The sequence below is a fragment of the Schistocerca gregaria genome, chromosome 1 (assembly GCF_023897955.1).
Source record: "Schistocerca gregaria isolate iqSchGreg1 chromosome 1, iqSchGreg1.2, whole genome shotgun sequence".
Taxonomy (NCBI): domain Eukaryota; kingdom Metazoa; phylum Arthropoda; class Insecta; order Orthoptera; family Acrididae; genus Schistocerca; species Schistocerca gregaria.
In genome coordinates, this window is record NC_064920.1 from 762,882,483 (window position 1) to 762,908,918 (window position 26,436).

Here is a 26,436-nt window from a genome sequence, read left to right on the forward strand (position 1 = left end):
TTTCATTTACTCAGTCACTATGGAGCAGTGGGGCTTGCAACTTTGAGAGTTTGTCTATGACAGTTTCGTGAAAAGTAGTGAATCCATTATTGCCATGCAGCAGTTGTTTCGTGCGTGGTTTAATGTCGGTCAACATGGAGCTGTTCTGAGCTGCAACACAATCCTCAGATGGGTGGAAAACTTCAGATCAACTGGAAACATACTGGATAAGAAGCATCCTGGCCTGAGATGCAAAGTAACGACACCAGAAAATGTTGAAAGGGTAAGCCAAGCAGCAGTCAGAAGCTAGATGTCATGCTAGCTATATGTCATGCTAGTGAGTTACGAATCAATTGTGAATCGATTAGATGAATTTTGCATAAAGAATTAAAATTCCATCCCTACAAAATGCTCACTGTCCAACAACTTAAGGAAACTGATTTTGCTGTACGAGAAGACTTTGCTTACAGAATGCAAGTGATTTTGCAATTGAATGAAAATGAAATTTTATTGATGAGCGATGAAGCTCATTTTCATTTTAAGCAAAACCTATGTTACTGGGCTCCAGAGCATCCACACCTTATCCACTAGCATCCTCTACACTCAGAAAAAGTAACAGTCTTGTGTGCTCTTGGCACTGTCGGCATTATTGGACCTTTTTTTTTAAGAGAACGGGTCACAGTTACTGTTAATTCGGTTCGCTACAATCGTATGCTTGAAACATTCTTGAAACCTGAAGTAAGAAGACAACGAATCCCTTTAAAATGCATTTTGTTCCAGCAGGATGGGGCAACATCGCACACTGCAAACACTTCAATGGCAGTTCTTAGATGCATGTTTCCTGGCCAGATTATCTCACATTGTTGCAGTGTTCCTTGGCCTCCAAGGTCTCCCAACTTGTCAGTATGTGATTTTTTTCTGTGGGGCTACCTTAATAACTGTCTATAACCACAAGCCACGAAATTTGGACGAGTTGAAGAATGCAATCATTCAAGAAATTGCTGCCATCCCTGCAGAGATTTTAGCCCGTGTGATGGAGGATTTTGAGAAGAGACTTGAGTTCTGCATTTGAAATTATGGACATCACCTTGACGACATTATTTTTCACAAATAACTTTGTTAACTAAAATTGGAAATAATGAGCTTTAATTTTGTGTAAATAAACATGCATTAATTTTAAAGTTGGCTGAGTATTATTTCATTAAAAACTGTTCATCTCCCATGGGTCACCCTGTATAATGCTAAACCTAAATGATAAGCACCCTTTTGACACAAAATCATGCTGGAACAATTTGCATGAATGTTTCTCCTTAATCTAGTTTGGTGCTCATGCACCACAGTGTTTGCAGTAAAGACATTCTCCTCTTCTGTTTAGTTTGAGTTTTTTCCATAATCTGAATGGTATTATTTAACAGTCCAGTTTTCAAATCACACTTGACTCGTGAAAGCCTCCTGTTAATTTTGACTTTGTTTTCTACAGTTTATTACCTAGTTCAGTTTTTAAATCTTTGATTTTATTACTTAAATGACGTTTCTGATCACTGTTCAATTTTTTGATTTTATTATTTGGTTTGGTCACTGCTAGATTATTTATCATTTTCATAATCTGTTCAAACTGTGCATTTCCCCCTGCAGACAAACTACCGAAACTTTGTTGATAACCTTGTGGGAACTATAATATGGTTCCAAAGAAATACTCTGATCTTTCTAAATGTGGGATGGGAATGGACGGGACAGAATGGGCCAGGACATATACAGTGCACAACTCCTGAAGAAGCATCACAAATAACATTTTATTCAGTGAAAGAAGAGAAAACAATAAGCAAATTACAATTATCAAACAGGGTTGAGCATCTAACTCTGCACTAAACAAAAAAGAAGAAGGAGGAGAACACTAGTGCACTGATATGAAAATTTTAAACTGTGCATGTTCTGATTGCATTGCTAGTGTGGTTCAACTAAGTCTAATGCTAATAAACAAATAAATTGCTAATAATAATCTGGGCCACTTGTGTGGGACCACAGTTTCTAACAATGTGTGGTAACATTAGATAACTTTTGATCATGCTAGTGATGTAGCTAATTTTACATTAAATTTAAGATGGTCTTGGGCAGAATCCTCCTATTGTTGTCACCCCAACTGCTCTACAAATTTTCACATGCAACATCACTGTTCAGTGGATTGTGTCCACAATAAAAGCCAACAATTACACTATGTCTGCATACATATAGATTCATAACATCGACACTAGCCAGCTGAGTTTAGCAAGGGGTTAGACTTCAAAGGGTCAGTCTGTATGTGATGTGTCATTGGCCTCTTTGCCAACTGGTGAAAGAATTAGAACATATTAATACCATTGCAGCAGTTTAGTGGAATTCATTAACTGAATTCTCTGTGTGTGCAAATCATCTTGTTCCCAGCAGGCCTCAACAGATTGTTCCAAATACATTGTGCCTTTTCTTTGTCTGCCACCATAACTAAACATTTGGTGAGCCATTAAATATCAGATGGCATTTCCTGAAGAACTTTAATTCATAGTCACTAGCAAAACACATGTGGACACATCCATCATGTGCATTTCTTGGTGTCTCCATGGGAAATGCCATGTTTCCAGCTGTGTGGCTTTTCTGGTAAAACACCAGCTTGGTAAAAAGGTGTGCACAAGACAAAACATTGTTTGTTGCCTCACAAGGTCTGCAGTGCTGTCTATACTGGCTGACACTGAGGTGTTTTTCTTGTTTTGGGTTGACTTTAAGTGATCGCTATATTGTGAGATGGCAAGCCTTTACTTGTCCCCATGTAATAACAGTTATCTTCTTTTCCAAATTTACCAGTGGCCATCTTGTTTTCTCTTGGTGCAGTGGTCCTGCAATGCAGTGCCACATATTTAACTCCATGGACTTTCTTTCTGAGTGCAGAGGGGTGGGGGCTGTAAGGGAGTGTCAACATTTTAATAAAACACTACAAAATCACAAAACTATTTCCATGATTCTTCTATATTCAAATAAGTTATCAACTCACAACAACTGATAATTAACAAAGCTTATCAAACAACTTGTTCATATATGATGCTTCAATGCTTCGCCAAAATCAAAGTTCATGCTTAATACACATAATAATAATTGGCATAGATTCTGTACAAAAACATTCACTTTTCTTTACTGCTTGACCAATTTCAACAGGTCCCTTTCTTCTTTGGAGTCCAAAGCACTGCCAAAGCATGACTGCAAGGTGCAAGCAACCCCACACTGGCCAATCCAAATTGCACATTTATTCTCACTTACTGCACTGTGTCCCATTTTTCTTTCTCATATCTGCACATAAATTCCGACGAACCCAGGCACAGTAGATGCTGTTTCTTTATGCTTTTACTGATTACATACATGTTCTTCACACACACATCCTTCATTGGTCTGGTAAAAGAAAAGTGAGGAAGGTTGCTATGCTTTATAGCAACATGTACCACTACAGATTCCCCCGCTAAGATGAAAGATGTCGTGTGGATAATTTACACAACTAGAGAAAGTATGTTTATCTTATCTTACTTTTTCATGTTAACAAATCTCAGAATTGTTCTTGTTCAAGACGTATTCAAGAAGGAAAAGTCTAAGGAATCAATTCAGTCCTGGTGAGTCCACATCCTTTAACTTTGGAACCATCTGACCTCAGATATAGGTTCCCTTTCTCCTAAGTAAACATACTCTCTCATTCCCCTACTCTTTACAAATCTAGATACAATCCATCTTCATGCTTACAATCATGTGCCTAGCCTCTGACCACAAAGTTTTTACGCTTTGTAATATTGAAGATTTCTCCTCAGCTTAGTGCTCTTATCCAAAATCCATGTAAAATATTAATTTCTTACTTTCTCCTTTTCTGTTATTGCTCCTATTTCTCAACCTATTATTATTTATGTGTTATGTAAGTGCTTCTGAGCACCTTAGCACATATTAGTACATCACTTTGTAATTTCTTCATCACTTATACCTCCTTCTGTACTAAAAATCAGATGACATCACTAATATAAGCTCCAACCATACAACTTATTGGAGGAAATTGAATGTTTTAATGAAAAAAAAAAGCTTTAGTCTATGTCACTATGTCATTTTTGTCATGTTCTCTCAGGTGTACCTGCGGAAACAGGGTGTCATTACCACTATATGGTCCTGATAAGAGAAGAGCTGGAAAGATGGAGGATATGAGTGGTACTCTTAGTGGAGAAGGAAGAAAAGACAGCATAAGAATAAGTGTATTGGGATAGAGAAGAAAAAGATGATAAATCCCAAAGACAAAGTACCTTTCACTAAGGTTCTTAACTGTGAAACTGGAGGGAGACGATGGTCGGCATTCTGTACAGAACTGACTTTCATAGTTTCACCATTGCAGAGCCCAAAAATCAATCCTAACCCACCCCTTTGGATAGCCAGTAGAGATCTCATAGTCATACATTATTCATCAGTTAGTTGTTATCATTTGTCCCAACATTTTTGTCAATCACATTTATGGATCTTAAGAACCATGTGAGTACTTGGTCATACTATATATACGCACCATGTGATGGGTACTACTGTATTTAGAAAAATACATTACTCGTTCCAGTAGTTAACCTCCTGTATAAAACAATGGAAAAATCCAGGATGGAATGTAACAATATTATGAAAAGGATAGTTGCTACTCACCTTATAGCAGAGATGCTAAGGCACACATAGGGACAACAAAAAGATTATCACAAAATAAGCTTTCTGCCAATACACACACACACACACACACACACACACACACACACACACGTGATCACAGTCTTTGGCTGCTGAAGCCAGACTACGAGCAGCAGCAGCAATGCATGATGAGAGAGGCAAATGGCAGGGGGGTAAGGAGAAGGCTGGAGTGGGGAGGGTGAGGGATACCAGGGTAGGGGTGGAGGAGAGTGAAGTGCTGCTGGGGAGCATGCAGGGACGAGGTGGAGAGAGGGTAGGGTAGCTAGGTGAAGTCAGGAAATTAGGCAGAGGGCAGGAGAGAGAGGGGGGTAGTGGAAAAGGAGAGTAGTAAAAAGACTGGATGCGTTGGTGGAAAGAGGGCTGTGTAGTGCTGGAATGGGAACAGGGAAGAGGCTAGGTAACAAAGGTTGAGGCCAGCAGGGTTATGGGAACATAAGATATATTGCAAGGAGAATTCCCACCTGTGCAATTCCAAAGAGCTGGTGTTGTTGGGAAGGATCCATATGGCACAGGCTGCAGAGCAGTCATTGAAACGAAGAAATTCATGTTGAGCGGCATGCTGAGCAACAGGGTGGTCCAGTTGTTTCTTGACCACAGTTTGTCAGTGGCCATTCATAAGGACAGACAGCTTGGTGGTTATCATGCCCACATTGAATGCAGCTTAGGTTGTAGATCACATGACTGGTTCAACAGGTAGCCCTGCCTTTGATGGGATAGGTGATGTTTGTGACCAAACTGTAGTAGATGGTGGTGTGAGGATGTATGGGACAGGTCTTACATCTAGGTCTATTACAGGAATATGAACCACGAGGTAAGGCATTGTGAGCAGGTGTCGTATAGGGATGGACAAATATATTGTGTAGGTTCGGTAGACAGTGGAATACCACTGTGGGAGTGGTGGGAAGGATAGTGGGCAGGACATTTCTAATTTAAGCACACTATGATGTAGTCATAACCCTGGTGGGGAACGTAATTCAGTTGCTCCAATCCTGGATATTACTGAGTTTCAAGGGGACTGCTCCTCTGTGGCTGGTCTGTGGTGGTGGTTGACTGGAAAGATAAGGCACGGGAGATTTGTTTTTGTAGGAAGTTGGAAGTTTGTAAATGTCTCCATGAGATCCTCAGCATATTTCGAGAGGAGCTCATGTCACTGCAGATGTGATGGCCACAGGTGGCTAGGCTGTATGGAAAGGATTTCTTGCCTATTTTTAATTATTTTGAAATATTTTATGTAGTTTATCTGCTTGATTTTTGCTGTTTTGAGTTAGTTCATCCAATTGCTCCATTTTGTTAGACGTATTCTCTAGTTTATCTGCTTGGTTTTTGATGCTTTGAGATTGTTCATCTAGTTTTTCTAATGCTTTAAGTTTATATAGAATTTCCACTAAAACCATACTATCCATAATTCTGGTTGTGATAGGCCAAAATCTGAATTACTGCACAACTTAAACTTTAATCCCACTAAAAACCTCAATTGTTTATCAATGTACTTACAATATCACCCAATGTTAATCAAAGCCATTCACAGACAGCTGTTGCAGAGTAAATAATTACTCACAAATTCTGGAGGTGATACACTGTATAGCTCACCTAATTTGTCCATGTGCTGCTGCAACACCATGCAGATGCCGTCGTGTGTGTAGGGCAGTCTTGGACAGTCACTGTGCTGTAGTCAGCCACTGCTGTAGTCAGCTGCACTACTGCCAACTGTGAAGCAATGGAATATTGCCATGAGAAGCCGTTACAGCACCTATCACCGTTGAAACTTCTCACTGAAAGTCTTCTCTGTAGACTGCTTATCATTTTGTGATTTACATGCTAAGAATGTACTCCAACACATTGATAATATTCATTGTTGACCTTTTTGCTGTGTCCAACTGACATTCCTTTTGTTATGGATCACGACAATCTAAATTATTTGGGTTTAACTGCAATTACAATCCCTTAGTTTGAATAATGTTGCTGTCATTTGTTCTGTTATAGAATGTATGCTTATGATACAGTTCTTGATGGCTTGTTTACTTCTGTCATCCTAGGCAATGACACATATCTTCTCGTTTTTCATAAAATTTTAGTTTTAATCTCTTGTATTATCTCTTTTATTTCCTCTTGTCCATATCCTTCACTTACGATGCGGCATAAGGTAGTTTGTCTTGTTATGGGTTGACTTTAAGTGATGATACATTACAAGATGCCAAGTCCTTACTCATTCCCAGATAAAAACAGTTACCGTCTTCTCCTAGTTTACTGGTCACCATCTTGTTTCCCCTTGATGTTGTGGTCCTGCCATGCAGTACCACATATTTATCTGTACAGACTTTGTATCCGATTGCAGAGGGGTGAGGCCTATAAGAGAGTTTCTACATTTAAATAACTCACAATAAAATCACAAAACACTGTTTCCATTATCTTATATATTCAGATAACTTATCAACTCACAAAACTGATAATCAAGAAAATTTTGCAGACAACATGATCGTACTTGGTGCTTCAATGCTTCACCAAAACAATAAGTTCATACTTAACTCAAGATAGCATGATATAGACTCTAGATATCATCATCATCATCATCATTTAAGACTGATTATGTCTTTCAGCGTTCAGCCTGGAGCATAGACCCTTATAAAATTCCTCCATGATCCCCTATTCAGTGCTAACATTGGTGCCTCTTCTGATGTTAAACCTATTACTTCAAAATCATTCTTAACCAAATCCAGGTACCTTCACCTTGGTCTGCCCCAACTCCTCCTACCCTCTACTACTGAACCCATGAGTCTCTTTAGTAACCTTGCTCCTCCATTCGTGTAACATGACCCCACCGTCTAAGCCTGTTCACCCTGACTGCTACATCTATAGAGTTCATCCCCAGTTTTTCTTTGATTTCCTCATTGTGGACACCCTCCTGCCATTGTTCCCATCTACTAGTACCTGCAATCATCCTAGCTACTTTCATATCCGTAACCTCAACCTTGTTGATAAGGTAACCTGAATTCACCCAGCTTTCACTCCCATACAACAAAGTTGGTCGAAAGATTGAGCGGTGCACAGATAGCTTAGTATTGGTACTGACTTCCTTCTTGCAAAAGAGAGTAGATCGTAGCTGAACGCTCACTGCATTAGCTTTCAAACACCTCGCTTCCAGTTCTTTCACTATGTTGCCATCCTGTGAGAATATGCATCCTAAGTACTTGAAACCGTCCACCTGTCCTAACTTTGTTCCTCCTATTTGCCACTCAATTCGTTTATATTTCTTTCCCACTGACATTACTATCGTTTTGGAGATGCTAATCTTCATACCATAGTCCTTACATTTCTGATCTAGCTCTGAAATATTACTTTGCAAACTTTCAATCGAATCTGCCATCACAACTAAGTCATCCGCATATGCAAGACTGCTTATTTTGTGTCCACATATCTTAATCTCACCCTGCCAGTCTATTGTTTTCAACATATGATCCATAAATAATATAAACAACAGTGGAGACAGGCTGTAGCATTGTCTTACCCCTGAAACTACTCTGAATAATCATGAACTCAATTTACCGCCAACTCTGACTGCTGCCTGACTATCCATGTAAAGACCTTTAATTGCTTGCAGAAGTTTGCCTCCTATTCCATAATCTCGTAGAACAGACAATAAGTTCCTCCTAGGAACCCGGTCATGTGCCTTTTCTAGATCTATAGATACAATTCCCTGTTCCACTCATAACACTTCTCCATTATTTGCCACAAGCTAAAGATCTGGTCCTGACAACCTCTAAGAGGCCTAAACACACACTGATTTTCATCCAATTGGTCCTCAACTAATACTAGCACTTTCCTTTCAACAATACCTGAGAAGATTTTACCCACAACACTGATTAAAGAGATACTTCTGTAGCTGTTACAATCTTTTCTGTTTCCATGTTTAAAGATTGGTGTGATTACTGCTTTTATCCAGTTTGATGGAACCTGTCCCAACTCCCAGGCCATTTCAGTTATCCTGTGTAGCCATTTAACACCTGACATTCCACTGTATTTGATGAGTTCTGACTTAATTTCATCCACCCCAGCTACTTTATTGCACTGCAATCTGTTGACCATTTTCTCCACTTCCTCAAATGTGATCCTATTTCCATCATCATTCCTATCCCATTCTACCTCTAAATCTGAAACATTACTGATCGTATTTTCACCTACATTGAGCAACTCTTCAAAATATTCCCTCCATCTGCCCAAGGCATCTACAGGATTCACCAGCAGTTTTCCTGACCTGTCCAAAATACTTGTCATTTCCTTCTTACCTCCCTTGCGAAGACTGCTAATTACAGTCCCGAATGGTTTGCCAGCAGCTTGACCCATAGTCTCCAACCTGTTTCCAAAGTCTTCCCAAGATTTCTTCTTGGATGCTGCAATTATCTGTTTGGCTTTGTTTCTTTCTTCAACATAACTTTCTCTGTCTACCTGAGTTCTAGTATGTAGGCATTTTTGATACGCCTTCTTTTTCCTTTTACAGGCTTCCTTGACTGTGTCATTCCACCAAGCTGTATGGTTCATGCTACTTTTACACACTACTGTTCCAAGACATTCTTTAGCCACTTCTAGTACTGTGTCCCTGTACCTTGTCCATTCCTTTTCCAATGACTGTAATTGACTACATTCAACTAACTGGTACCTTTATGAGATCGCTGTTATGTACTTGTGCCTGATTTCCTGATCCTGAAGTTTCTCCACTCTTATTCTCCTACATATGGACCTGACCTCCTGCACTTTCAGCCTCACAATCCCAATTTCACAGCAGATTAAATAATGACCAGTGTCAGCAAAGAATCCCCTGAATACATGTGTGTCCTTCACAGCCTTCCTGAATTCCTGATCTGTTATTATATAGTCAACGACAGATCTGGTTCTGCTGCCTTCCCAAGTATACCGGTGAATGTTCTTATGTTTAAAAAAGGAGTTTGTGATTACTAAGCCCATACTGGCACAGAAATCCAAGAGTTTTTTCCCATTCCTGTTGGCCTCCATATCCTCTCCAAATTTACCCATAACCTTTTCATACCCTTCTGTTCGATTTCCAATCCTGGCATTAAAATCACCCATGAGCAGAACACTGTCCTTGTCCTTTACTCTGACAACTACATCACTGAGTGCCTCATAAAAACTATATATCTTATCTTGATCTGTCCCTTCACAATGCGAATATACTTACACAATCCTAATTTTCTTGCTAGACATTGTCAAATCTATCCACATCAGTCGTTTGTTTACATACCTTATTGCAACTATGCTGGGTTCCATTTCTTTCCTGACGTGAAACCCTACACCCCATTGTGCTATTCCTGCTATGACTCCTGACAGGTAGACTTTGTATTCTCCCACTTCCTCTTCTTTCTCACCTCTTACTACCCGAATGTCACTAACAGCTAAAACGTTCAGCCCCATCTTACTTGCAGCCTCTGCCAGCTCTACCTTCTTCCCAGAGTAGCTCCCATTGATATTAATAGCTCCCCATCTCATTACCATTTGTTTGCCATGTCGTATCTTAGGAGTCCCTGGTTTGTCAGTTAGAGGTGGGACTCCGTACCTCCAAAGGTCTGAGGCATTTTGCTCAGATTGTTGCCAGCATCATATTTAAAGTACCAGGGAAGCAGGTTGCTAGCCTTACTTCCCTGAGTCCCATTGAGTTTTACCCCTAACGGTTGAGGGACTAACCAGTGAATTTGGTAGTCTTTGCCGTATGAGCACAAAGGTGACCTCGACTCAGAATATGTCCGAGATGCCCTGCCTTATTCCAAAGTAACTGGTATCCCAACTGTCGCGACCACTTACTTGGCCACTCATACGTTGTCCGTAGTTCATGAACTAGGACATGACTACAGGAACCCACACCACGAACCACAGAGCAGATAGCAACATTCATTTTTATTTAGTTCTTGACCATTGTTGTCAGGTCCCTTTCTTCTTTGGAATCAACAGCACAGCCAAAGCATGACTGCCAGTGCAAGTGATCCTCTGAATTACACATCCATTGTCACTTTCTGCACTGTGCCTGCATTTTTCTTTGTCTTATCTTCATGTAAATTCCAGAAAACCTGGCCACAGTAGATTCTCTTTATATTACTGCTTATTAAAGTGATGTTTTCCATACGCACAGCTTTCATCGAGCTGGTGAAAGGAAAGTGAGATGTGTTGCTGTGCTTTGTAGCAACATATACCTCTACGACACATCTGTCATGGTGCTAGACCACCTGCTACAGCAGCCTCCTGCCAGAAGTGTGAGTCATGTATTGTCATGTGGCCATGGACTAGCATTCTGGTGTCAGTGGCCAACTCCTCAGCGTCAGTTGGCAACACATGACCCATGTGTAAGGATCCTGTGACGAGAGCATGGGAGTAGCAGGCATTGTGGGCAGCTCTGCTGACACAGAAGGTGGTGGGAGCAACAGTGCAGTGACTGCAGAAGGCATAATGGTTAGTTCTGCTGAGGTAGATGATGGTGGGAATGGCAGCATGGCCTCCTGCAGCAGGTGTCATGGCCGGCTCTACCAAGGTAGGTGGTGGTGGGAGCGACAGCATGACTCCCAGCCTTGGGTCCCGTGCATACCCTGCTGGATCATCACTGGCAGCAGCAGGAGTTTCACTTAAAGCACCCAATAGCAGCTTGATCTCAGTGTTAGGTGGCAAGCACAGGCTGGGAAGGTCAAGCATGTACGCCAGCTTTAGACAGTCACTGGAGACCGTGGTAGGTTACTGTGGAGGTGCACGGAAAAGCCGTCAATCCTCTCTTGTGCACCAAGTGTGGATTGTAGTGTTGCAGGTGAGGTGGCAGGTGGTTGGTGTCAACTCAAAGCATAACATGCAACATATACAGGGGTCCTTGTGCATGAAGGACCCACACTTGCCATGGCACCATAGGATGCCGGGCATCCAAAGTGAGAGGCCCAAGTGTCCATGGAAGTCTCAGCCATTATATCCATCATGATGTCGCAGTTGTACAGCCTCCAACCTGTTTACGAAGTGAGTATGTACCTGTGGTCATTTGATGATGGGAGGGATCCAACAAGGTCAATATGTACATGGAAAAAATGGTGGTCAACTGGAGGGAAAGGGGCAATAGGAGCGCAGGAATGACAACCTACTTTGGCATTCTGGTACGGCAAACTTAAGTGCATGCAGATGGTGCAGTCATGTTGTATGCTGGACCATACGAAGCTTTCTTGTACAAGGGCCTTGGATGTCCAAACACTGGCGTGAGACAGGCTATGGACGTCATCAAAAGGCAACTGGTAGAAATTGGTAGATAATTAAGGGCATGTGCATTCTCCAGGCAGTCAGAACTCACACAGAAGTTGCACTAAATGTTCGACCCCCACCAGAAACTGTATATGGTTGAAAACAGAGGTCTGTGTTTAAGTCGCTGTGTGGCCTTTTTTGTTCAGGAGCTGCTGTGTGGGTCAGAAGTACCATCCACAATATGGCAGTTTGCCAGAATGAGGAGGAGGCCATAGTGGGTGATGAAGTCAGTGTCACAGATGAGGTCAATAAAGTTGGCTATGGCAAAGCCCCATGCTAGTTATCTGCCTAGGCTGAGAACTGGGCATAGGGAACAGTAGGTGGTGATGTGGAGTCATTTGCAGTAGTGAGAAGAAGGCGTGAGGAGGGCTAGAGAAAGTTAGCAGCCAGCTAGGTTTATGGAGGGGTCAGAGCTAGTATCAAGCTGATAAACTGTTGGGGGAGTAGGAGTTGTCATTGTCATGTTCGTACTTGCACTCGGACACATTAGAGTAGCTGGGCATGCATACTGACAGCTGTTGTCGGGGTCTGCGTGCTATGCACAAGGTGCCCAGCAGTTGGCAGCCTCGTCACCGTGCATTCATGGTGCCAGCACAAGCCACTTGTGCCCAGTTCACTCTGGTTCTCCAGTCATTACTATTTGGTCAGGGGAGAAGAGAGCAAGCTGAGTGTTTGCAAGTGTGGATGTGCTGGTGTGCCTGGAGAGGGGCTGCTCGTGTGTCATGCCAGGCAAGCATGTTCCAGTCACAAGTGTCATCACGTGGTATTAGACATGGTGCGAGGGTGAGTGGGTGCGCACACATCAGGGTGGTGGTGAGTCTGCTCATTTCCACAATCATGCTGTTCATGAATTTCACCAAGTCTGCAGGGGTGCTGAGGGCTATGGGGAATCAGGGAACCAACATGGTTTGTGAGATGGGATGGTTTTGCAAAGGAGGGTCACGATGGTGTGTTGTTGTGACTGTATTATGGATGTCAAGTGATTTGAACACCCTATCAGCTATGACAACTAGCACATCAATGTTCATATAGTCATGTGTGGCCAGGGCCATATGGGCTAAGGCAGGTGGAAACAGAAGCCAATTTGTGAGTAATAGATTATCCAGAATTTTTGTGGGTTCAGCCACAGCGTGTCGATGTTGGAGGATCTGCAAGGGCCACATGCCTTATCTTTCCAGTCACCCACCACCTCCCACAGTCCACCCTGAGAGGAGCATTCCCCTCGTAACTCAGTACCACCCAGGACTGTAGCAACTGAACTACATTCTCCAACAGGGTTTCAATTACCTCTCGTCATGCCCTGAAATGAAAAATGACCTGCCCACTACCCTTGACACCCCTCCCACAACGGTATTCTGCCATCCACCGAACCAACACAATATACTCGTCTATCCTTACACAGCCCCTGCTCCCAGTCCCTTACCTCTCGGCTCATACCCCTGTAATAGACCTAGATGGAAGGCTTGTCCCATATATCCTCCCACCACCACCTACTCCAGTCTGGTCACTAACATCATCTATCCCGTCATAGGCAGGGCTAACTGTGAAACCAGTCATATGGTCTTCAAGCTGAGCTGCAACCATTGTGCTGTATTCTATGTAGGCATGACAACCAACAAACTGTCTGTCCACATGAATGGCCACTGACAAACTGTGGCCAAGAAACAAGTAGACCACCCTGTTGATGAACACGCTGCCATATGGATCCTTCCCACTAACACCAGCTTTTCTGAATTGTGCAGGTGGGAAATGAGCCTGCAATACATCCTATGTTCCCGTAACCCTGCTGGCCTCAACCTTCGTTAGTCACTGTCCTCACCCATCCAGCCCCTTCCCAGTTCCCATTCCAGCACTACACAGCCTTCATTCCTCCATCACACCCAGTCTTTTTATTTCTCTCCTTTCCCGCTGCTCCCCCCCACCTCTCCCATGTCCACAGTCTAACCTGCAGCACTTAACTGTCCGCTACCCCCACCATACTATCCTTCTACCTCCAAGCTCCAGCCTCCTCCTTACCCTTACCCAGTCACCACACCCACCATGCTCTGGTGCTGCTGCTCGCAGCTTGGTTTCAGTTGCCTGAGACTGCAGTCATATGTGTGAGTTCCATCTGTTTGAGTGTGTGTGTGTGTGTGTGTGTGTGTGTGTGTGTGTGTGTGTGTGTGTGGGCACGCGTGCACATATGTCTATTGTTGACGAAAGCATTAATGGCCAAAAGCTATAATTGTGAGAGTCTTTTTGTCGTGCCTATCTGCGACTCAAGATCTCCATTATATGCTGAGTAGTTAATTTCTATTTTAATTACATTACAACTATTGATGCTTTTATGTTCAGAGAACCCTGTGTTGATAACCGATATTCTTCAATTGTCGTTTCTGAAATGAATGATTTGGAGGAGCCATAAAAAGAAGCTGTCATTAATATGATTTTCTAGAATATTCTAAGATATTAGCTTTATGTAAAAATAATGATGATCAGATATCCAGCAGGAAGCCTGTTTTGGTGTAATGACAATTTTAAACTCATCTAAAGTGAAATTAAGAATGACAATAGTCAACAGTAATTTATGAAATGTTTGTTCTGTTCACAATTTTTATATTGTGATGTGCATCAGTTCCACCATCAATCACTTCACTATACTGCTTCCTGGTCTGCCACTTTACAAACTGATGAAATCTCAAATAAGATGGTAAAAAGTTGTGGCCCTAATATTTGTTGTTTCCATTCACAAAGGTAATACACCATTGGTTCCTGGTATTTTCCAAGCCAAATTAAAATATTCATTGTTAGGCCTCTCTGTAAGGAAGGCAGTTTTACATGTGTCAATCTCACTTTCCAAACATTCTGGGAAGATAATAATATGATGGTTGGCACCCACTTGAGTAGTATTGGGAAACTTGCTCTGTCAGAGTTTTGGTTTCAAAAGAGCTGTTCTACAGTGGAAGCTACTGTTTGTTCACAACATTCTGAATCTGAACCAGGCCTCTCTTGCTCTAATCAACACAAGTGAGTATAAGTTGATCAACTTTAATTTATAAATGTTTTGTGAGCAGCCACTGCCAACCTCGGCGAACTAAAAAAACCTGTGTATAGTGTCAAAGTGACTGTCATGCTGTGTCGTGCCAAACCAGTATGGACTTGGGTAGCACCAGCATGATGAGATGAAACTGCAGCTTGTGTCCCCCTCGACACCGCTCCCTTACTTGGCTAGCTGGGAATTGGTGAACGGATCTTCCTTCCTCCACTCCTGTACCCACACTCCCCTCCTTAATAATACCTTCAGTACATTGGGAACAAACTATACTTATACCTTTACTGAGTGTATGGTTAAACTTTCAAGTGATAAAATATCACCAGACTGGATATAGCTTGACTTATGGAAGGCATTTGATTGTGCCAATCATAAATTCTATTAGAGAAATTAAGTTTTTGTAGTTCAGATCAGGTCTGGTTTAGTTCTTATGTAAAATACAGAAGCGAGGAGTTCTAGTAGGATGTTTGGATCATACCAACAAGGTCACTATATCATCTTCGTAGGGAGAAATTACAATGAGTAGGATTTGATCAAGGGTCAATTATTATTTGCTCTGTGACAATGATTTACCATTTCATTGCATACAAAAGGCAAAATTAGTCCTGATACAAGCATTATTGTAAGTAAATCAGAGAAGTACCCATAAGGAAAATAATAAATGATTTTGTTATGAATCAACCAGTTTTTTACTTTCCAAATTACCCAACCTACTGGGGTCAGGGTCTTTGGAAAGTGACACAGTCACCTCATTGGGTTAGTCAGCCATGCCCACCTTTGCTCAGGGCCCTCAGGCTCACCTATTTTAATTTAGAATGTGCACCATTACCTGTGTCTTACCTTAGATATTGTTCTCTTATTGACCATGAAAACAAAATTAGACTAATTACAATGCACACAGACACATTTAAGTAATCATTCTTCTTGCACTCCATATGTGAACAGAACAGACAGAAGCCCTAATCAATGGGCCATGCCTTCTGCTGTGCACTTCACAGTGGTTTACAGAGTATAAACAGATGTAGATTTAGAATCTACAGATACATACCTACCCCAATAAGATGGAACTTGAAAGTAAGACTATGGACAGGATCATATATATCTTTCGATACTCCATGGTTCTACATAGAAGAGAATGATTAATGTATGGTACAGGAAAGCAATTAATGTGCCTTTCACAACCCACAATACTACACCAGCTCATTGTTCAGACAAGACTGAGAATGTTACTAGCTTTCATTCAAATCCTCCCTGAGAGCTGTAAAGTGTACAGACACCTACCTGCCTAAATTGTCACATGTGATGACCCTGTTCCAGCACTGCAGCTTTGTTAATAAAGAATGTTGTGTGGAATGGGTGGGACATTTGTCACATTGGTGCCACATGGTTTGCCTTATATCCAGAGGGATGTCTTCCAGTAACTGCAACAGCATATCCGTAATGAAATGTATTATTATTGATTTAAGCCCACTAAGGAGTGCTTACAACTAGTTCTTCTTTGATGCTCTCTTCTGTTCCCAATATCTCTTTGATCCCTGCTGATAAACTCTCCTTCCTCTCCTATGAAAGTAGCTTTTGTCATTTAGGGACTCTAGGTGGTGGGGTCCAAAATGTGAAATGGTCTTCTACTCCAAGATCAGAGATCCCAGCCAAATCCAAGTCCGTTAGTACTTCATTAAGCCATAGGCTTACAGTCTTGTAGCTTTTAACTAATGAGAAGGTCTTCTTGGTAAGCCTATTGTTGTTCACTAATTGTAGGTGCCCATAGAACTTGAGCCCCTCCATCGCATACTGGTGTTCACTGATTCTAACTGTTGATACAGTTCAGAATTAGACTTCAATCAGTTGGTTCCATCAGGGAGCAATCTCGGGCCATGAATTTTTCTGAGAATACGTCTTTCGGCTTTCTCCAGGTCATCCATCATGCCTTTTCTGTTCATCAAGAGTGTCTATGCGGCATACAGAAATTGTGGTATGACAGCAGTTTTGTAATAACATGCAAGGAAATGTATATACTTCTGGAAATAAATAAAGCAGGGGCCAATGATGCAATTCTTGAAAAGCTTGCATCACATATACACAGATCAATATTATTGATTATCTACTTGTTTCTGCGAGTGTGGATTTTCAACTGACCTGTGGTGCATATGCAAAGACTTATTTGATTTGTAAATGTTGCTTCATTCATAAAATAGTGCATAGAAACACCACACAGCTCAAAAATTTTCATAGAGATGATTCAGAGCACTGTAACCACTAATGAAAGTCATCACCTTGAAGCTGTTGATGAGGAAAATGTGAAATAAATAAAATGAACTGGAATGAGGTGATTGCAGAATATTCTGCTGGCAGATTGTACTTGCACACTCAAGCTGCCTTTTAGTGACATGTATATTGAGTGTTACCATTACGAAAATTTTTCTTGCATTTCTATCATCAGTTATCGTCCTCTTCACTGTATCTTATGCTTCATAATTTCAATTTCTTGATTTTTTAAAAATGTTTACAAGTACAAATTATAAGGGCTTGGCATACAACTACAACATTGCTCCAAAATGGTGGTGAAAATTACAATAAATACATGCATACCATTTTTTTACTGTCATCTATGATATGAAAATTTGAATAGTTTTGTGAGCAAACTATCTGATCACTAAAATAGCAAATTGCATTCTGATTAGCTTCAAGTGTACACATAAATACACAAACCATATCTGAGTTACAAGCATGCTTACATTTAGTACAATGGAACAACATTTGTGATACCTCTTCTCCTGACACTAGCACAATGGTTTGTGATACTGTTATCTTTTTACTGCCTGATCAAGTTACAGGGCTCATTCTAATCCCACAGATACAGATCCATTAAAAAAAGTTTGGTGACATAATTTGACTGCTGTAAACATTAAAAATTACTTCTTACTTGCTTATATCAGAAAATTCACCACATTGTCTGCTATAGCTTAGTGAAAACCAAAGCTCAATATATTTACTCATTCTGTATACAGTTGTGATCATAAGCCTTAGTTGTGTCCTCTGTATACAATTTCACATGTCAGCTACTGTACATTAAGAGTAGAAAATAACATTGAATGTCCTACTTTTGTAAAATAGTAGAACATAACTTGTTTTTGTAAGTTTCTAGTACTTTTGTTTGTGGAACCAGTAAAGATTTTTATGTCTTCTCATTAAGATTAATAAACATTAATTAGGATTACTAAAGATATTTGTTTCATTATTTTGTCATGGCTTCCAGTCACAAACATTTTCAATATATTCCAATATTTTCAGATTACCAGAGTATGGGTATATTACAAATAAAATGACTCTTTGATTGAACAGCAAGATTCTTCATTTAAACTGCAAATAAAGCTGGTTTTCTGTATGATTTTCTTTGCAAAAAGTAGACTCAAATATGAGTACAAACATAAACTGTTGCCTTTGGCCTAAATTAGCAGGCCAAACAGGAAACACTGTTTCTGGGACCATTTCATTGCCTATCAATTTGTCAGCCACCTTAACACAAGGATGCATACCAGCAAATTCAGGTAAAAATAAAAATAATTACTCTTTGACTTTAGTAGTCGTTACTGATTGTTAGTGAATAACTGAGCTGTCACTCAGTCCAGAGACTGTAAAACAATAAATTGTGATACCAGAATATGAGATACCATGCATCCACAAAGTCTCTTCACAGTTGTGAGCCTCGCATGTCTTGCCCTGTAGGGCAGATAGGGTTGGCAGAACGTACAAACCTCACGTTTCCATGTTCCATGGACCTGCAATGGTAGAGTAAGGATAGTAGTAGTAGTAGTAGTAGTAGTAGTAGCTTTATTCACATTTAGATTTCTTTTTACAAGGCTATAGGACATGTCAAAGTATTTACAAGTTTAGACCAATTTAAAATAAGCTAATTCATATACACATATATTTACAGACTTCTAGTTAGAGACAATCATTAGATTTTACTCCTGGTATACAATACTTTTTTTTAGAAATAACTTATTAAATATTGTAATGTCACACTGTTCACTCATGTCTCACTATCAGTCACTGCACACACTATACACACATTGTTTCATAACACTTCATTCACTAAACAAACAAACAACACACACACACACACACACACACACACACACACACACACACACACACACACACACACTGGTGATCTCTGGGCCATTTTCTGTACTGCAACTTCCCATTTGCTATCCTGAAAAACTGAGTCAGCATCCCTCCATAATGAGTGAGATGTAGAGCTCAGAAAGAGGAAGAGGTATTAGTATTGCGCTGTGGATAGCTTGAGGGGAGAGTGTTTCTTGAAAGGAAAAAAGAAGGAAAAAAACATGAAGTGAAGATGTTATGTGGAAGATTGGATATTTTATAATCATTATTATTATTATTATTTATATGTATAACATTTTTTTTATCAAACCCCTACTCTGTTTTATTTAACTAATCCTTCAGTGTATAAAATGTATTGCATAACAGGTACTTTTTAGCTGCCTTTTTAAATAAGGGTATTTTTGCAGTTTCTTTAACCCCTTTTGGTAATTTATTGTACAGTTTTATTCCTTGGCAGAAAATGCTGTTTTGAGTTTTATGTTTATTTTTTCTTGGTAAATGTGAGTTGAGTCTATCTCTTGTTGCATGGTCATGGACAGGGCTGTTTGTGCAGTAATTACCAATGCCAGTTTTGATGTGTACAACTGACTGGTAAATGTATTCACATAGAGCAATTAAAATCACCAGTGTTTTGAACAAATCTTTGCAATGAGCACAACTAGTATTTTTGGTTATTATTCTTATGGCTCTTTTCTGGAATCTGAAAATTGTATTCATATTTTGTGCATTTGTTCCCTAAAAAAGAATGCCATAGCTAAGTATGCTTGCACATTGTGATAGAATGCTCGAGGGCTGCAGTTCTTTCTTCATCATATTAAACCTCAAGCAGGTATGCCTATTTATAAAGTGCACCAGCCATAAATAAAATTGTTTTTCACCAGTCTACTATTGTTTCAAAATTGTAAGCCCATACATATTCCTTCATTATTGCTTCAGCAATAACAGAGTAAGCCTGCAAGTGATCAGCAGTAATATAAACTAAACAGTGATCTAGGTGAGAAAAAATTTAGGATTCATGCAATAAAATGACCCCAATTATGAGCTAGTGGGAAAATCACATACTGAGGCAGTTGTCCATGAGATAATTAGTAAGTGAAGAAGCAATTGGCTGGTATCTGATGCAACTGCACTGCTTAAGGGGGATGACACTACCTGTGACAACAGAGTGATAAATGAAAGTTTATTTCATTATTGTGTAACTAAACGATGGCTTAGCTCATATTGCATAAGTTTATTTTATCATTGTTTAATTCTACTAAGATTTAACTGCAATTTTGTTCATAAATGTTTACTTTGGTAACATAAGGGCAGCTCTTCTTTACATGTGTGCAAAGTACATTGTGCACCCACTCATGTTATGAAAAATGGCGTGCCTACTTGAAGATTAAGGAAACAAATTTTCTCACTGCAACTGCCAAATATATTTATTTGCATAGTAGTTTCAGAGATTTATAGCTCTGTTTTCAATAAAAACAATTATTTTCATACATTTGTGATTGTAGAAGCTGTGTTGCAATACCATGTCAAATCACTGTCCCATTACCAACCAAAAAAGAGTGCACACACCCAAGAAAATTGACACGTTTGCCCAAGGACATACTAGAATGAAATATTGATGGCTGATTGGAAGATGTTCAAGTCCTTACTAAGACAACAGGTAAATAGAAGGTAAAACTACCATTCTATGTATAATGTTTACATCCTGCACCTCAACAAAATTTGGAAGTATCCAGCCGGCTGCTGTGACCAAGCAGTTCTAGGCACTTAAGCCCAGAACCGCATTGCTGCTACTGTCGCAGGTTCGAATCCTGCCTTGGACATGGATGTGTTTGATGTACTTAGGTTTAAGTGGTTCTAAGTCTAGGGGAATGATGACCTCAGATGTTAAGTCCCATAGTGCTTAGAGCCATTTGAACTTTTTTTTTCATTCTTAACATTTCTTTTTCATTCTTAACATTTGTCAGTTTGCAAGGGCAAATGTATTTCTTTTTATTTCCACTGTGACAGTTAAAAAAAGGGTCTGCATTGAAAACTGAGCTATAAATCTCTGAAACCAGTATGCAAATAGACATGTTTGGAAGTGAACAATTGTTACTTTATATGAACCTGCTATTCTTATTTAAATGCAAAGTATGTGAACAGTTTCCTCATCAGATGTGTTTTCCAAAATCAACTTAGCCCTATTGTATATAGGCTCTTTTGGGAAAAGGGGGGCGGGGGGGGGGGGGGGGGGGGCAAGACATAGCAAGGTGGAATAGCTACATTTACTATGATTCTGATCCTTCAGTAAATAATTTTTTTCTGTTTTCTGTTGTGCAAATAATGCATATATCATATGTAACTAAAAGTGCTACATTCCTCTCTATACTGTATTTCACTAAACATTACTATACATAATATTGTTTGAATTCTGCTGATAATAATAGTGTAAACAGTTCATGCAAAAATATTTAGTTTAAGGAAATATTCTAAATTTATGATACCTGTAGACCATGTCCACATCAAAGTTTGACCCCACTAATAACTGTTTGTTTCAAGATTGACATAGCTTATGTGAAAGCCCTTATTTTCCTCTTTTGAATTATTTTTCTTTTTCCACAAACCAGATATTTCATCTACATCTAAGTGATTACTCTGCTATTCACAATAAAGTGACTGGCAGAGGCTTCAATGAACCACTTTCAAGCTGTCTCTCTACCATTCCACTAACGAACAGCACGTGGTAAAAACGAGCACTTAATTTTTTTTGTTTGAGCCCTGATTTCTCTCATTTTATCATGATGATTATTTCTTCCTAATGTAGGTGGGTGCCAACAGAATGTTTTTGCAATCAGAGGAGAAAACTGGTGGTTGAAATTTCATGAGAAGATCCTGTCGCAACAAAAAACACGTATGTTTTAATGATTGCCACTTCAATTCATGTATCATGTCTGTGGCACTATCACCCCTATTTCACAATAATACAAAGCAAGCTGCCCTTCTTTGTACTTTTTCAATGTCATCCGTCAGTCCCACCTGATGTGGATCCTACATCGCACAGCAATACTCCAGAATAGGGCAGACAAGTGTGGTGTAAGCAGTCTCTTTAGTAGATCTGTCACACCTTCTAAGTGTTCTGCCAATGAATCGCAGTCTTTGGTTTGCTCTACCCACAACATTATCTATGTGATCATTCCAATTTAGGTTATTTGTAATGGTAATCCCTAAGTATTTAGTTGAATTTACAGCCTTCAGATTTGTGTGACTTATCATATAATTGAAATTTAGTGGATTTCTTTTAGTACTCAAGTGAATGACTTCACACTTTTCTTTATTCAAGGTCAATTGCCACTTTTTGCACCATACAGATATCTTATCTAAATCATTTTACAATTCATTTTGGTCATCTGACGACTTTACTAGATGGTAAATGACAGTATCATCTGCAATCAATCTACCCCGGCTGCTATGATTGTCTCCTATATCGTTATATAGATCAGGAACAATAGAGGGCCTACAACATTTCATTGGGAAATACCAGGATATAACTTCTGTTTTACTCGATGACTTTCCATCTATTACTATGAACTCTGACATTTCTGACAGGAAATCACAAATCCAGTTGCACAACTGAGGCAATATTCCATAGGCACACAGTTTGGTTAGAAAAAGCTTGTGAGGAACAGTGTCGAAAGCCTTGTGGAAATGTAAAAATATGGAGTCAATTTGACATCCCCTGTCGATAGCACATATTACTTAATAAGTATAAAGATTTCTTCGAGGTACTTCATAATATTCAAATACAGTATATGTTCCAAAACCCCACTGCAAATCAACGTTAGTGATATGGCCCTATAATTCAATGGATTACTCCTACTTCCCTTTTTGGGCACTGATGTGACTTGAGCAATTTTCCAGTCTTTAGATATGGATCTTTCTGTGAGCAAGTTTTTGCATATAATAGCTAAATATGGAGATTTTATGTCAGCATACTCTGAAAGAAACTTGACTGGTGTACAATGTGGACCAGAGGTCTTGCCTTTATTAAGTAATTTAAACTGCTTTGCAACAGTGAGGTTATCTACTTCTATGTTTCTCATCTTAGGAGTTGTTCTTGATTGGAATTCAGGAATATTTACGTCATCTTGGTGAAGGAGTTTTGGGAAACCGTGTTTAATAACCCTGCTTTAGTGACACTGTCATCAGTGACTTCACCATTGTTATCACACAGTGAAGGTATTGATTGTGTCTTGTCACTGTTGTGCTTTATGTATGACCAGAATCTCTTTGGGTTTTCTGCCAGATTTCGAAGCAGAGTTTCATTATGGAAATTATTAAAAGCATTCACATTGAAGAACACGCTATATTTTGAACTGCTGTAAAACTTTGCCAGACTTGAGGATTTTGCATTCTTTTACATTTGACATGCTTTCTTTGCTGCTTCTGCAACAGTGATGTGACCCATTTTGTGTACCTTGGGGGATCAGTACCATCACTTATTAATTTATGTTGTATACATCTCTCAATTGCTGTCGATACTATCTCTTTGAAGTCATTCCACAACTTTTCTATGCATACATGATCAGATCGGAAGGAGTGAAAACTGTCTCTTAAAATGGCATTAAGAGCATTTTTATCAGCTTTTTTAAATAGACATACTTTGTGTTTCTTTTTGATGGTTGTAGGTGTTACAGCATCATCCTAGTGGCAACTGCCTTATGGTCGCTACTCCCTGTATTCATCACAATACTCACTATTTGTCCAGGATTACTTGTTGTTAAAAGGTCAATAATTTTCTTAGGAAGCATGTCGAGGGTAGGTTGAAGTCATGACCAGCTATAACTGAATGACTGGGGTACCTATTTGAAATGAGACTCAAGTTTTCTTTGAACTGTTCAGCAACTATATATTCTGAGTCAGAGGGTCGGTAAAAGGTCCAATTAATAGTTTAGTACAATTGTCAAGTATAACATTCCCATACTATTTCTCAGCAATTTCACAAGGCAAACTACTTCTGACAGCAGTAAATACTCCACCACAAACTTTATTTAATCTATCCTTTCTGATCACTGTTAGATCTTTAAAAAAATTTTGGCTTAACTTATTTCTGGCTTTAGCCAGCTTTCTGTACCTTTAACTATCTGAGCTTCAGTGCTTTCTATTAGGGCTTGGAGCTCTGTTATTTCCCAACACAGCTACAACAATTTACAACTGCAATACCACTTGTTTCTACAACTAACTTACTGTGTTTTACCTGTCCCCTTTTAGAGGGACACCGTTTCTGTGGTTCCCTGAGACCCTCTAACCTAAAAAACCGCCCAGTCCCTTCCACCCAGTCCCCGGAAACCCACCAGCTGACGGCGCAAGTCAAGGAACCTGCTGCCTACATGGTCACAGAACTGCCTGAGCCTCTGATTCAGGCCCTCCACTCAGCTCTACACCCAAAGACCACAGTTGGTTCTATTGATGATGTTGCAGATGGTGAGAGGTCCACCTTAATCTTGCAAGCAAGACTGGCAGTCTTTACCATTTCCACTAGCCACTTGAAATCAGAGAGAATCTCCTCCAATCCAAAGTGACACACATCATTGGTACCAACATGAGCCACCACCTGCAGTTGGCTGCACCCTGTACTCTTCATGGCATCTGGAAGCACTCCCCCAGTATGCACACAAAGTACACACTGGCTTCCTTCCCCTCCTTGGCAGCCATATTCCTAAGGGTCCCCATTACACACCTAACATTGGAGCTTCCCCTCTGGATCAGGGTGGACAACAGCATCCGGCTCAGAGACATCGCCAGCCACGGATAATGCCCAAAACCTGTTCACCAAATGAACCAGGGAGGCCCTACAATCGGCCTCTCAGAAAGTTTTTCTCTGCCTGCCAGGCTTTGGAATGATCTCCCACTCAACCACGGGTGAGTGGTCAACCTCAGTGCAGGCAGTACCAGGGTGGCCACAGCGGTGGACAGATTTCAAAATTTATGTGTATTCAAAGTTTTCACTCTCCAGAATGTTCAAATTTTAAAATGCAATACTGTCAATATTCTACTGTTACAGTTTTGTAGCCACAATTTTTCTTTTTCCAAAATTGCATACTTTTACTAAAATAATGTGTTAGTTTACCAAATATCCAGACTGTAAAATCTTACTTTTGAAAAAAAAAGTTCTTGGCAGGCTGTTGGATTCCCGGTGTACATCAAAACTTCCACTGCAGTTCTTGCAATTTCCGATGATATACCTTATAGGTACTCAGGATACTTCAATCTTACCAATCACTTCCTTCGGCCAGCATGGGCCAAGGGATATTACATGGACCCCCGTGGGAGCAAAATTTTTATTTTGTATGTTTTACTGTTTATGCCTTTAGTATTCATTTATAAAATGTAATAGCTTATTATTTCAAAATTTTGTCATTTATGTACTATGCACATCTTTATTTAGGTGTTGCACACAAAGCCTTAGGTGGTCATAGGTGAGTATTAAACACCTGAACACCTATGTCAGTCAGTCAGTTTTTGCCACCTCTAAATTTTGTGACACCACTTATAGTTTATTTATCTTACTGATCTGTGGTCTGAAAAACAACATATCACAAGCAAGATGATCACCATGGATTTCATAATGAGAAAAGTAAATCAACAATGTTGCATATGTTTATTTAATAACCATTTGTAACATCAAATAATCAAAAAAGAATATTTGTGAAGATGATTATCCAGGAGACTTGCGAGGTGTCAAACAGGCTGGTAATGCTTCAAGGGATGAAGGTATTTATTAACCACTACAACACACTAAAAAATAAATTGGTCCTCTCTTTCACTATGATGCAAACTTAATAGCTATTTATAACTAAATAAATAATATAACATTCTACATCAGGCTTCAGTAAGAGTGCTGGAGTGAGATAGTGTTGGAACTAGTATAAAACCCTTGGCATGCGAATAAATAATCTTCCAAGGAGTGCAACAAATATCAGGTCATTCACATGCATGTCCATACACCATGATGACATTGTCTATGTATATCACACATTTCCCCCAAATCCTTTATTCAGAAACCATAGATGTCTCACGTTAATACAAGGAAGCTATAGATTGAAAGAACTTTTGCATTTTCTGTATTCATATTCTAAACGTAGATCATGTGAATCATAAAAATGACCTGGTTTTATAACTCATTTTACAATTGCTCCAGTTCTTTTAATTAACTTCAACTCAGGCAAAAGAGCATGCTCTTCCTATTAATAAATGACTCTGTATTGGTTCCTACGACACAGTGTAACTCATGTAACTGACAACTATAGATGCAGTTTACAAAATTG

The 26,436-nt window shown here is 39.7% G+C and overlaps 1 protein-coding gene across 1 annotated transcript in view; it reads left to right on the forward strand.

Annotated features, from left to right (window-relative positions):
- LOC126268017 (uncharacterized) overlaps window positions 1–26,436 on the forward strand; it is a 182,171-nt gene that overhangs the window by 18,979 nt on the left and 136,756 nt on the right. The window contains exon 2 of the mRNA XM_049973433.1: window positions 18,296–18,552. Within this exon, the coding sequence (XP_049829390.1) occupies window positions 18,420–18,552 (133 nt within the window). The 5' untranslated portion in view covers window positions 18,296–18,419. The remainder of the gene's footprint in view (window positions 1–18,295; window positions 18,553–26,436) is intronic.